Source organism: Ursus arctos, unplaced genomic scaffold (genome assembly GCF_023065955.2).
Source record: "Ursus arctos isolate Adak ecotype North America unplaced genomic scaffold, UrsArc2.0 scaffold_12, whole genome shotgun sequence".
Lineage (NCBI taxonomy): Eukaryota > Metazoa > Chordata > Mammalia > Carnivora > Ursidae > Ursus > Ursus arctos.
Window position 1 is genome coordinate 2,093,440 of NW_026622786.1, and position 13,519 is coordinate 2,106,958.

The following is a 13,519-nucleotide window of genomic DNA, read 5'->3' on the forward strand; positions in this document are numbered from 1 at the left end:
GCGTTGCCTTGTTCTGGGAAGGGCCTCCCACCTTGACTCTCGCCCCCTCCCTGACAAGCCCACAATGTCCGGGTCACATAAAAAGAGGAGCCTGAATGGGGATTAAACCACGAGCAGTTTTAATGGTCTGGTTTTTCTCCCTCCCATTTCCCCACTGTTAGTATTATTACTACAAGAATAAAGGATTCCTGAGAGCCTGTCCCCTCCTCTCCCTTGGGCCCCCCTTGACAGGACTCATCCCTACCAACCCCCCTGGATTTCTGGGTAAAAAAAAAAAGTGAAAGGCACTGCAGGGGTGGGGGTGGGGGGCTCAAGTGCCAGGGAGTCTGAAGGATGGTGCAGGCGCAGGGCCAGGCCCTTGAGCGTTGAGAAGCATCCTGAGGGCCCCAGCGGGGGCCTTCCCTGGGCCCAGCTAACAGGCCTAGGAAAGTCCCTCCTCCCAGCCTGACCCACTCGGGGTCTGCGGCAGGAGGATAATTAGTGTTGGGCTCAGAAAGGAGGAATGGAGGGCCCACTCTACCAGGACCCAAAGGCCAAACCCAAAGGGGGGACTGCAAATCACTATGATCCTCAAAAGCCTGTGTTTGGGGGTTGGGGGAGAGGAGCTGAACAAAACATGAATTCGGATGAAATCCCTAGCCCAGGGACCAGACAGCAGCAGTGACCCAGGCTCCTGACGAAGAGGGAGGGGAGGGGGCGGGTCAGTCCAGGCCCGGGCCTAGTTGTCCCCACTGCCCCCTTGCCGAGCCCTGATGAATGCCATGCCGTGTGTGCGGAAATGGGTCTTGAGGTTGAGCGGGCTGTCGCAGCTCTTGCCACAGACCTTACAGGTCAGAGGGCCTCCAGGAGCAGGCAAGGGAGACTCTCCACCCTCTGGGTCAGACCTCAGTGGAGGAGGGGCCTCCTCTTCCCCATCACGCAGGCCCAGGGCACTGGCGCTACCCGCACCCCGTTTCTTCTTGTGGCTGATGAAACGGTGCCTGCTGAGAGAGCCGGGGGAGGCGAAGCACAAGCCACAGTCGAGGCACTGCTGGGCACCGCCATCCACCCTCAAGCCCACCATGAGGCTCTGCTCCACGGAGCCACTGCTCCGGTAGCGCAGGGGGCCGTGGCCTCCCGAGCCAGGCCCACCCCTGGGGGACTTGGCTGGAGGTGTTGTGCTGTCAGGCTCCTCACTACAGGAGTCAGAGGACTGGCGCCGTTTCCGTCCTTGCCCCTGGCGACGAGAGGGAAGAAATGAGGCCTCCCCCGATCCCCACGCTGATCCTGGCACCCCCGCCTAGCTTCCTGAGGCCAGGGCCTCCAACCCTGCGGCTTCCCAGTCCCACAGCCCTGAAACAGCAGGCTGGGCCTCTGCCTACCTGGGCTCTGGCACCGGGGCCCCGAGCCAGGGTGCTCCCCCGGCTGGGGGACTGGGCCCCGAGCGGCAAGCCATGCCGGACCTGGACGTGTTTCTCCAGGATGAGGCGGCTGCTGAAGGTGCGTTTTCCCTCTGTGCAATACCTACAGGGGGACAGCGGGCGGCGTGGGCGCCAGGGGACTGTCCCAAAGACCAAGGCCTGGGGCTTGGCGGGGGGGGGGGGGGGTCCCAGAGCAGAGGGAGGCCTCAACCTTTGGTCCACTCAGATGAGTCATGGCTGGAAGGTACTTAGAGGGGCTGGGGGCATGGGGTGGGCAGGCCACTTGCTCAGAAAGAGGAAGGAGACGGGAGTGGGGGTTACCTGCATGGATAAACTCGCTTGATACCCTCATGATTGACCCTGACATGACGCCTCAGGCTGGGGGCAGAACAGAAGGAGCGCTCACACAGGCGACAGGGAAACTTTTTCACTGACTGGAAGAGCAGAGGGTAGGGAACCTCAAAACCAGGCTCTAAGACCCCATCCCCACAGCCACACAGCCCAATCCCAAGGGGAAGCCCCACTCACCTTGCCATGCTCCTTCTTCATGTGAGCCACATACTCATCTCGCTCTGGAAACCAGGAGTGACAAAGGCCACAGGTCCAGCCTCCAGGGCCCCCACCCCCACCCTTGATGCCTTTGTTCCCTAGTTCCCGTCGGGGCCGTTTGGTTGGGCGAGGGGGCTCAGGAGAGCTGGGTAGTTCTTCCTCTTCTGAGGATGAAGACGATTCCTCAGTAGGGGCAGCTGTTCCTCCCCGAGACACAGCCAACTCCTCGGGCTCAGCCTTGGGGGTCATCAGGGCACCCGCAGCCCCTTTCCCAGCAGTCTCCTCCCCCGGGCGCCCGGACTGATGGGTGTTCTGAGGGAGACAAGGGGGTAGCCGCTGTGGGGGAGGGCCTGGCTTTGCCAGAGGCCTCGTCGCTCCCCCACCCACTTCCTGAGGGTTATGTTACCCTAGCCCCAGGTCAACACAGCTAAGCACCCGCCTCTGTCCCTTAACTCCTATACCTTAAGATGTTCCAGCATGGTCCTTTTTTGGGCAAAAAGCAGAGGACAAGATGGGCACTTAAAGACGCTGACACGCTGGGGCAGCAGGTGCTGGTCGAAGTGTGAGGAGAGGAGGGGTTTGTGAGTGAAGACCGTGTCACACATGGCGCACTTGTAGATCATCCTGTGTGGGTGGAGAGGACAGTGCAGACACCCTGCCCGGCGGGGCCCCAGCCCCGCTCCAGCCCACCCCACTCCCTGCCAGGTCGTACTTGGCCTGCTGCGTGTGGAAGCTGGGGTGCTGGGTGTACAGGTGGGCATGGGCGCTGGGTGCAGACTTGAAGGCCATGGGGCAGATGGGGCACTTGTGGAAAACCTCGCAGTGCGACGTCTGGATGTGGGACTTGATGGAGTTCACACCCCCGAACACCACTGCACAGCTGGGGCACCTGGGGGCAAGGGGGCGCTGAGGTGAGGCAGGTTGTCTCGGCCCGTCCCCCAGCCCCGTCATTCCTGGGAACTGCCGGACTCAAAAGTTCACCGGCGGCAGCGGAGCGTGAGCAAGGTGGGACAAGGGGGGTACGCGGACCCTGCTCCTTGAGGCCTGTGGAGGCGGGGCAGAGACAGATCTCAGACTGAGGGGTTCGGCAGGAGAGACGGGGCTCTCCCTGACAGGCCAGCTAAAAGGCTGGTGCTGGGACACAGGAGGCCACTGAGCACTGGAGGGGTGGTGGCGGGGGGGGGGGGGGGACAGTGGCAAGACCACGGGCAGGAGAGGCGGGCGGCACCTGTATCCCACACGGCGAGACAAATGTAGACAGGCCTCCCGAAGATGGGTCTGGAAGTTGGCCTGCAGGAAGTTGCCCCCGCACTCCGGGCAGACGTGGGGGGGCCGGTTCTTATGCATGCGCTGGTGGGCGCTGAAGCTGCAGCGATTGGGGAGCATCATGGGGCAGGTTGGGCACACCTGTCAAGGGGGTGGAAACGAGGTCAGTGAGGAGTGGCCTGCCCCCATGACTTCTCCTGGCCAAGCCCCAACACCCCGGATCCTACTCCCATGGCCTCGGGCTCCACCCCTGGGAAGGGCCGCGAGAGGGAACTCACAGTGCTGTTGGCCCCAGGGGCGGGGGCCCCGAGCTGCTGGAAGTGGGCAGCCATGCCGGCCTTGTCCCGGCACTGCTCCTTGCACTCCAGGCAGCGAAAGCACGTGTACGCCGAGCTGGCAGGGGCGGCGGGCGGCTCGGACGAGAGCGGCAGCACAGGGGCCTCGGCAGCAACCGCGGTAATGGCGGCGGTGATGGCCCCGTCACCCTTGCCCAAGGCGGGCAAGGCGGGAGGTCCGAGGGCGGGCGGGACAGCCAGCAGGGGCGTGATGTCCGGCTGCCCCACCATCTGGTCCAGGGCGACGGGCCTCATGACCAGGTGTGAGCACTGCATGACGAGCCCTTTGTCCTTGTGCTCTCGGGCGTGCAGCAGCAGGCTGCATTTGTTGAAAAAGACCAGGCGGCGGGCGCAGTGGTTGCAGGTGACCTCGATGCGCATGCTCCGGCGGTCATAGTGCCGCGCCAGGCTCTTCTCCAGCGAGAAGGCGTCCCCGCACTCGAGGCAGCGGTAGCCTGTCGGAGGCAGGGCCAGCCCGGCCTCAGCCGGGGGACTCAGGTTGGGCCGGTAGGCAGGCAGCAGGTTCTTGCTGTTGAGGATCTTGTTGAAGGCCTCCACCAGGCTGGACTGGGTCCGCGAGATCACCGTGCCACCCCCAGCGCCTGGCCCGGTGGCCGCCTTGGAAGGCTGCACCATCACCACTGAGGCCCCGTTCACCTTCTGCCCCCCTGTCCCCAGACCTGCCCGCCCCTCCGCCTTGGGCAGGGCTTGGGGCACCAGCCCTAGCACATTCTTAGCCATCGTCTTAGGGCTGGTGGTAGGGCCCCCAGGCAGAACCACAGCTTTGCGGGCCACGCTGGCCGCCATCAGCATGGCAGTACTCGCGTTCTGGATGGTGGCTACGGGCAGCACGGTACCCTTTAGCCTTGTGCCGTCACCCAGCTGGACGCTCACCACCTTTGGACCCTCAGGGGTCGAGGTTGCGGGGGACAGCTTCAGGAGGCCAGCCTCAGCCAGGAGGGTCCCCTCAGCCAAGGGGGCAGGGGGATCGGGGTCTGAGGGGACCCGGGTTACAGTCCTTGTGATATTCCCGCAGGATGTTTTAATGGTCTTGATCCGCACCTTGAGAGGCCTTGAGGAGCTGGAAGAGGCAGGGGAGTCATTGCTGTCCTCATCTGCAGCTTCGGCTCCACTAGAGGGACTCTGGGGACTTTCGGGGGAAGCCTTATCCACTGGCCCCTCCTCCTCTTCTTCCTTCAGGGGCTGACAGCGGGGCACTTTGGGGGAGGCAACAGGGCTCTGATGCCCTGGAGACTGCTTGAAGAAGGGCAACCCAGCAACCCGGGGAGGCGAGGCGCTAGCAGTAATGCCCGTGGCCTCTGGGCTCAAGCCAGAGCCTAACCCGGCTAGGCCCTGAGGATGAAGGGGGCTGCAGCTGTCCTGCTTCATGGTCCCCAGCGGTGGGGGAGAACCAGGTGGCAGCAAGGCTGGGCCATTCTCCCGGGACAGCTCAAAGGGAGAGGGGAAAGGAGGAGGGGTCATGGCCCCTTCCCGAGGTGGGGAGGGTGCAGAGGGAGGGAGAGGATCGGGGTGCTCCCCTGGCTCAGGCCCAAAATGAGCAAAGAGGTCCAAAGGAGCTTTGCCTTCCATGGCTTTTTCTTTCCAGGTACCCCCACTGGGAGGAGCTGGAGAGTGGGGTGTACCTGGAAGGGATGACTCAGGGCCCCCAAAACCATTCTGCATCAGACGAGGCCCCACAGGCCCTTCCTTAGTCACCCCTCCAGCCCGGGTCCCTTCCCCTCCTGAACTCCCAGCCGGGGACTCAGGCTGCTCAGGACACACAGTGTTCTTGACAATAACGCTGACTGCTGAGATGTCTGGCGGCGGCAGGCCATGATCAGAGGCCTGAGCTGGAACCTCGGGACCATCCCTGGCAGCTGCTGCCGTTGCTTCTCCAGAGTCACCGCCTACACTGGGTTCTGGCTTTCCTGAGCCACCAGGCCCTTCGTTTTCTTCTGGCCCAGAGTGGATGGCTTCATTCGCGTCAATATCGGGGATGTCAAACGCAGCAAGAAGGTCATCAAAATCAGGGGTCTTCATGTCCCCCATGGCAGCAGGTCCCAGGCCTGATGAAAACAGAAAAAAGAGTGAGAAACTAAGCCCTCTGGAGGCAGGAACCCTGGCCCTCCTCCCTCGGGATCTCCATATTTATCCTCTCGGGACCACGAGCAGTCTGACTTGGGTACACTTCTACCACAGCGCGAATCCTAGAGCTGATGGAAGCGCCTGGTTTGCCAAACCCTAAAACTGAAAGGTAGGTTATGTGCACATTCCAGGGAAGACACCAACATCGAGGAAAAGCAGAAGCAAAGGAACTTCTCAGAAATACAGCTGAGAGACAAGGGTAATACAGACAGAGGGAGCTCAGTGAACACCTTGATTGAAACCACCTCGGCCCCTCCTGTGCCCAGCACAGAACCCGTTAATCAACACCACTGTTAAGGAGGAAGGTGTACACGATGCTCTGGGTCTAAGGGCTCGTTCATGGCAGCATGGGATCCACTCATAATTCTTCATGGATCTTCTGGGGGTCCGCAGAGATCTGACAGGCCACGTGTACAAAGGGACAGGGACTTAAGCCAAGATGAAGAAATGATTCGAGTTCCAGCTTTATCAATGACCTGATGTCCACTGCCTTACTTCTGAAAGGGGAGGCAAGTAACCCATACACAACAGGGTGATTCTGCGCACAGTATGAATCATAACCCTGAGAATCAGAACCCAGAATAGGATTTATTATTACAGCTGGGACAAACAAGGACATGTCAAGTCAAGGAGGAGCTGGGAAGGAGTAAGCACTAGGAATCTGGGGCTGGGGTCAGAGACAAGAGTCAGGGGTCAAGTCTGGGGACTTGGGGTCATCACTGACACCTGGCGATCTAGCTTGGTTAACAAGGAAAAGTGGACTCAGGGAAATCACCCAAGAGAGCAAGATGGAAAGAATAAGACACAGGAACAGAAAGAGACAAAGAGAAAAGACAGGGGAAAACCGTGCCGGCAGTCTGGTCACAAGGGCCCCAGCCTAGGCCTCTCCTGTCACAAACACCTGCCGCTAGCTCACCTACCTTCCCCAGAGTGCCTCTGCCCTCCCATGGCCCTCCCGGGGCCAGCCCCTCCTCTCTCCCTCCCTCTCCATCTTGCTCTCTCAGGGCCAAACTCCAGGGCAACTTATCCAGCACGCTGCCACAAAGGGGAAAGCCAAGCCCTCTCACCCGTGTCATCCCTGCTCTGAGCTCCTAACTCACACTCCTCACCCTTTTCATTTTCCCTTGGTAACACCAGTCCAGGAAGTCTTGCCCAACCCCAACCTGGCCCAGTGTGTGTGCACACATGCGTGCAGGCAGACACGCAGACGCGCGCGCGCGCGCACACACACACACACACACACACAAATATCCCACAAGACGCATGTGGCACTAAACCAACATGGCCAGCCTGGAGCTTGTGGGGGACCCAGGTCTGTTCCTCACCAGTTTCTCCCCACAAGTGTTTCTGTAAGTAGGAAAAAGAAACTGAAAAAGTCTCTGTCACAACACATTCTCTGCCCAGGATGCAAGCCCTTTCTCAGGGACAATTCTCTCACCTCCTGCCAGCCTTTAGACCGAAACTGGAGATAGTCCCAGCAGGTGGCAGCTGGCAATGCCGGGACCAAGGTAGGGTGTAGGAAGAGGGTACCAACAAGAGGAAGAAAGGGAAGTTTCCCCTCACCACCCCCTACTTAATTCTGCAGTCTCTGCGTTTGAACAAAGCCCTCCACCCTTTGCCTCTGCCCTGATGGGAGAGCTAGGGCCCTCCCTCCTCTGCCTGCTTCTCTCCCCACCAGGAGAGAGAAACCAAGCTACCTTCCACCCCGGCCCTCAGAAAAGTGGGCTGGTGGAGCACAATCAGTGGGGACTAGGAGAAAACATCTCCCCACTCGCCCTCCCCAAGCAACTCCCCCTCTGGCGTCCAAGTGACTTAGAGGTCATGCGATAGCCAGGAGCGGACAGTCCACCAAGCAGCTGGAGCTCAAGGCCAAAGAGGCTTCCCCCAGCCCACGGCCGAGGCCTTTCTGCGGCTGCTGTGCCCGGACTCTTGGGCTCGGGCCCTCCCCCCTTTTCCCTCTGTTCTTCCCCAAAAGCCAAAGGAAGGGGCCGAACAGGAAGAGGGTGAACTGGCCTGGGTCGGGAGGGGGTTCCACTGCTCTTTCCCTGGCCCGGGGCCTGCAGAGCAGGGCGAGGGGCCGGCGGCCGGGGGCGATTAGGCTGCCGCCGAGCTGGGCAGCGGGCGGAATTAAGTCCCTGCCATCTGCCGAGGGCCGGCGCCGGGAGCATGTCCGGGGTTGCAGGGAGGGGGCGGGGTATACAGAGAAGAAGCCAATGGGGAAACTGAGGCGGACCGCGCTTCTCTCGCTCCCACCGGCGTGAGAAGGGAAGGACGGGCCCCGGCCAGGCCAGGCCCTTGGGGAGCTGCCGCGCAGCACCTCCCGGCCCAGGACTTCAGCGGAGTAGGGGAGGCGCGCAGAAAGAGAGGAGTGGGGAGGGGACGGTCTTTGCGTGACTCGCAGCTCTCCGGCCGGGGTCCGTCCCAACTCCGACCTCCCACCCTCCCGTCCCGGCGCGGCACAGCCTCCTCCTCCCGCAGACTCCCGCGGCTCCCTCGAGACTGAGGAGTGATCCTTAGGCGCGCGGCGGCCCGGGGCACGAGCCTGCGTCCGGCCCGGGCCCGGACGCTGACCCGCGCCCAGTCGGGGTGCAGGCTCCGCTCCGGCCTGGCCCAGCTCCCCCGCCCCCGCCCCCGAACACGGACACCATTTTAGGTCGCGACATCCCGCAGCCACCAGTCACCGGGCCGTGCTTCGGACGCCTCTTAGGCTCGGGGCGCCAGGACTTGAGGACCCCGACCCTCCCTCCACGTTTACCCGGCTAGGGGCTGTGCTTTCAACAGGCTGGGAGTTTCGCCCATCCGCCTCAAGGGATGGAAGCGGTGGCGGGGCCTTCCTAGAAGCCGCCCCAGGGGGGCGGCGCGGAGAAGGGGGTAGTTGACCAAGTGGGGGAGGGGCGGGGGTATTTACCCGCCCCCCCAGGGGGCGGGGCCAAGGGCGGGTATTACCCCAGGCATGCTTACTTGTTCCGCTCCAAGTGCGGGCCGAGACCCGGCGGTCTCTACCCTGCTCCCACCGCCACCGCCGCCGTCGCCGCCCTCCCCGAGGCCGCCGCTACTTCCTGCTTCTCTCCGGTTCAGCCTCCCCCTTCTTCAGCTCCCTCCGCGTTCCAGGTCTGGGCTGCCCGCTTCCGCACTCGCCATTGGCCAACACCCTCGTCGTTCAGCACTGCGCCCCGCCCAAGCCCGCTCTGGGTTGGCCGTAAGTACTGCCGCTCGGAACTAGCCCCGCACAGTCCTCCCAGCCTCATTGGGCAAGGAGCCTAGTCCTTCTGAAGATGCCTCTCCCCATTGGTTACGCCGGGCCCACCTGCACCATCTGGGCATCTCAAAAACGACTGGCTTCCGCTACTGTCGCTTAGGAAAAAGCCAATCTGATCCCCTGCTTTCCCTCTAGAGGCGGTGACTATCCCAGGCGCGTCTCCGCCCCCTCACTCCTATTGGCCGCAATCTTTGAAGCTTGCAGTTCACTTATGCAAATTAAAAGAACTCTCGGCTTCTATTTGGTGGGCACTTTGTGGAGAACCTCGTCGACTCTGAGCGAAGCGCGGATGCGTAGCTCCGTTTGCTCTGTTTTCTCAAGCTAAACCCCAATGTCAGTCATGCTGTGCAGAAGTCACAAAATGGGACGTTACCCAAAACATTACGTCATCTGGTTGACCAGTTCCTTGCCGTTTTCCCACTGTCTAAATCGTCATATAATCTGGATGGATAGGGATCTCGCGCGGATGGCGTCACCCGTACCTTCTCCCTCTGCAGGAGGGCTTGCAGTAGGGGCGGGATTAGTTAGGAGTGTAGAAGGAACAGGCTCCTGGAGCCCGGGGCGGCCCTGCAGACCGGAAGTGGAGGAGAGATGACGTTAGAGTGCTGGCGTGGCCTGGGCCTTTTCCAAAGGGATCTTAAAGCGGTATGCTGGTAGGCTTCCTTAGCACGGGGATGGGGTGTGAGCCGGCTTTCGCTTGCATTTCCCATTTAAGAGCTCTCCTTTTCCCCGCCCCCAGCACGGGGTGGGGGTGGAGTCGAAGCCGGTTTTCCCGCGCTTTGTTGCCACGCCCCCTGGAGGCGGGGGAAGGGGAGGGGATGCTGGGAAAACCAGTTGCCGTGATACTCAGAATGCATATGCAAGCCCAGCGTGCCCACCAGTGGGAAGGTTTATCCGCCTGCCAACCTCCACGGTTGCGGAGCACGAAGCCGTTCACCGCCCGGACGTAGTTATTAAAAGTGGTTCTGTTACCCTGCGCAGGAGTCACCGGACCTCTGGGCCTCTGGGCCTCTGGATCTAGGACTCTTCGGCGCACCCTCAGAGTTTGCATGAGTAATAGCGACTGTATTGAGATGTGAATCCGAGCCCCTGGGTGGAAATCTTGGGAAATCAATGGTTCCATGGGGCAAGTCGCTCGATCTCCCTGAACCGGTTTCTCATGGATAAAATGGGGATTATAATACCAACCGACATGATTGTTTTAGTGAGGATTAAACGCGTTTAGTGCACCTGGGTGGCTCGGTGGGTTAAGCGGCTGCCTTCAGCTTGGGTGGTGATCCCAGGGTCCTGGGATGGAGTCCCGCGTGGGGCTCCCTGCTCAGCGGGGAGCCTGCTTCTCCTTTTCCCTCTGCCCCTCCTCCCCGCTCATGCTCTTTCTCTCTCAAATAAATAAAAATCTTTTAAAATTAAAAATAATAATAAACGCGTTTAGAACTTAACGTGATTTATAAAGTGATGGGCAAATGGAATTAGTACCCCCCTGTCTGCCGCCTTCTTACTCGAGGTTTGCCTGCAGTTACTCCAACTCAACAGCGCCCTTCCACCTCTGAACCACTAAGGAGAGTAGCTTCCTGGATGCGGCCGACTGACATTCCCTTCCCTCTGCATTTTCCTGCATGGAGTAATAATTACTACCGATGCACACGGACTGTGTGTGGGACCTATTATAAGAACTCCATGTATACTAACTTACATAATCCTTACCACAACTGAATGAGGGAGGTACTACTATTATCTCCATTTTAGTGGGGAGGAAACTGTGGCACAGGCAGGTTAGGTTAGGTATTAACCAAGGTCAAAGGCAGTGCAGTTGAAATTCTAAGGGCCTAGAAAGCTAAACACTGTTTCACAGATTCTTTTGCCAGGAGAGTTCTGAGTACAAGTTTGTTCTTCAATTAGATGCACTATTCACTCAATTAATTAATTCAACCAATACTTGAGCATCGTCTATAAGTAAAATACTGTTGTAGGCACTGAGGATACAGCAGTGAACAAAGCAGACAAGAATCTCTGTCCTCATGAAACATACGGAGAAGACAATAAATATGATAAGTAGGATAACTAGAAGCATGTTAAAATCGATAATTGCCAGGAGAAAAATTAAGCAAGATTCTTAAGCCATGAAAAGTAATGCAGGAAGTTTACATGCACATTGCTAAGTGAAAGAAGTCAACTGTGAAGTCTGTATACTGTATGATTCCAACTATATGACATTCCGGAAAAGGAGAAACCGTGGAAGCAGTAAAAAGATCCGTGGTTGCAAAGTGTTCAGATGGAGGGAGGGATGAATTGGTGGAGCATAGTGGATTTTTAGGCAGTGAAACTATTCTCCATGATACTGTCACAGTGGATACATGACATTATATATTTGTCAAAAGCCCTACTGTAAACTATGGGCTTTAGTTAATAATAATATATCAATTTGGCTCATTAATTGCAACAAATGTACCACACTAATACAAGATATTAGTAATAGGGAATACTAGGGAGAAGGAAGTTTACAGTAACTGTAGTTTCTACTCAATTTTTCCATAAACCTAAAACTGCTCTAAGAGGTATTCTATTAATCTGTTTTTAATGTGAAAAATAAAGCAGGGAAGGAGGACAGGAAGTGGGGGAGGGTTGCAATTTCAGATAGGACAGACAGTAAAGGCCTGAGAAGATGGCATTTAAGTAAAGGCTGAAAGTTAGTGAGCCAGGCAGCTATCTCCATAGTTATCTGTGAGAAAATTCCAGAAAGAGTAAATACTAGATCTTGAGGTGGGAGTGTGTTCCAGAGGGGAAAGGAGTAGAAGGAATGGATCAGATCATGGGATGCTTTGGGGGCTATTGGAAGGACTTCGGTGTTTTCTCAGAGTGAGATAGGAAGGAGACATGACATAGTGGCCTGACTTACTTTGGGGCTGGGTGTGCAGGGGAATGCAAATCAAAACTACAATGAGATATCACCTCACACCTGTCAGAATGTCTAAATAAAAAACACAAGAAACAAGTTTTCACACAGATGTGGAGAAATAGGAACCCTCATGCACTGTTGGTGGGAATGCAGACTGGTGCAGCCACCATGGAAAACAGTATGGAGGTTTCTCAAAAAATTAGAACTACCCTATGATCCAGTAATCACACTAATGGGTATTTACCCAAAGGATATAAAAACACTAATTCAAAGGGATACAAGCACCCTATGTTTATTGTAGCATTATTTACAATAGCCAAATTATGGAAGCAACCTAAGTGTCCATTGACAGTGGAATGGGTAAAGAAGATGTGGCAGATACATACAGTGAACTATTCTCAGCCGTAAAAAAAGAATGAAATCTTGCTATTTGCAGTGACATCTATGGATCTAGAGAGTATAATGCTAAACGAAATAAGTCAGTCAGAGAAAGACAAATACCCTATGATTTCACTTATATGTGGAATTTAAGAAACAAATGAACAGAAGAGGGGAAAAAGGAGACAAACCAAAAAATAGACACTTAACTAGAGAGAACAAGCTGATGGCTACCAGAGGGGAGCTGGGTGGAGGGCTGGGTGAAACAGGTGATGGGAACTAAGAGCACACTCACCTTGATGAGTACCAGGTAATGTATGCAAGTGTCCAATCACTCTATTGTATACCTGAAATTAACATAACACTATGTCAATTACACTGGAATTAAAATTTTAAAAATAAGAAATATCTGTCTAAATAAATAAATAAAACATTTTTAAAAAAGATTTTATAGATTTATTTGTCAGAGAGAGAGAGAGAGTGCCCAAGCAGGGAAGCAGCAGACAGGAGGAGAAGCAGGCTCCCCGCTGAGCAAGGAACCCGATGCCATGCGGCACTCCATCCCAGGACCCTGGGATCATAACTGAGCTGAAGGAGATGCTTAACCGACTGAGCCACCCAGGCGTCCCATAAAACATCATTTTTAAAAAGTTGGATGTGGGATATGAGAAAAAAATTCAAAACCTCGAGACCTGAGGAAGTATAATAATGTTGCCATTAAAAAAAAAAAAATTAAGTAGGCTCCACACCCAACATAGGGCTTGAACTCACAAACCTGAGACTAAGAGTCACATGCTCTACTGACCGAGCCGGCCAGATGCACCGGACGTTGCCATTTCTTGAGCTGGGAATGCTACCAGGAGAAGCATGTTCCAGGGCAAGGTCAGCAGCTCAATTTCAGTCGTGGTCAGTCATATGACACTTCCAAGTGGAGATATAAATTTTGGGTGTCATCAGCTTATGGATAGTATTTAAAATCCCAGTCAGAATGGATGAGATCACCAAGGGAATGTATGAAGATAGAAAAGAAAAAAAAGTCCAAGGACTGAGCCATGGGGAACCCCAGAGTTTGAAGGTCAGGGCAAAAGGGGAACCAGTAAATGGGACTGAGAAAAATTGTAAAGAAAAGAAAGAGAGGGGCGCCTGGCTGACTCAGTAGGTGGAGCGTGCAGCTTTTTTTTTTTTTTTTTAAGATTTATTTACTTGAGAGGGGGGAAAGGACGGAACAGAGGGAGAGGGAGAGAGAGTCTGTTGTTTTGGGGTTTTTTTTAGATTTTATTTGTTTATTTGA

At 56.4% G+C, this 13,519-nt stretch overlaps 1 protein-coding gene across 2 annotated transcripts; it reads right to left on the reverse strand.

The window, feature by feature from the left end:
- Positions 1–96: 96 nt before the first annotated feature.
- On the reverse strand, positions 97–12,420 carry ZNF687 (zinc finger protein 687). Of its 2 annotated transcripts, none has more exons than XM_026486644.4 (9): positions 8,657–12,420; positions 3,494–5,616; positions 3,178–3,356; positions 2,662–2,838; positions 2,411–2,573; positions 1,929–2,261; positions 1,722–1,834; positions 1,362–1,503; positions 97–1,216 (listed from the first exon to the last, which is right to left on the reverse strand). In XM_026486644.4, the coding sequence occupies exons 2-9, from the start codon at positions 5,597–5,599 to the stop codon at positions 719–721; spliced, it is 3,711 nt and encodes a 1,236-aa protein (XP_026342429.2). In that variant the 5' UTR covers positions 5,600–5,616; positions 8,657–12,420; the 3' UTR covers positions 97–718. The 2 variants fall into 2 exon arrangements, with proteins under 2 accessions (XP_026342429.2, XP_026342430.2); XM_026486645.4 differs by lacking the exon at positions 8,657–12,420 and adding an exon at positions 8,451–8,598.
- Positions 12,421–13,519: the final 1,099 nt, after the last annotated feature.

Coding starts and splice junctions, on each gene's coding strand:
- ZNF687 (XM_026486644.4), bottom strand. CDS start 5,599: ATGGGGGACATGAAGACCCCTGATTTTGATGACCTTCTTGCTGCGTTT. Junction 1,835..1,928: donor TGAAGAAGGAGCATGGCAAG/GTGAGTGGGGCT, acceptor CTGCTCTTCCAG/TCAGTGAAAAAGTTTCCCTG. Junction 1,217..1,361: donor GCCCCGGTGCCAGAGCCCAG/GTAGGCAGAGGC, acceptor TCTCGTCGCCAG/GGGCAAGGACGGAAACGGCG.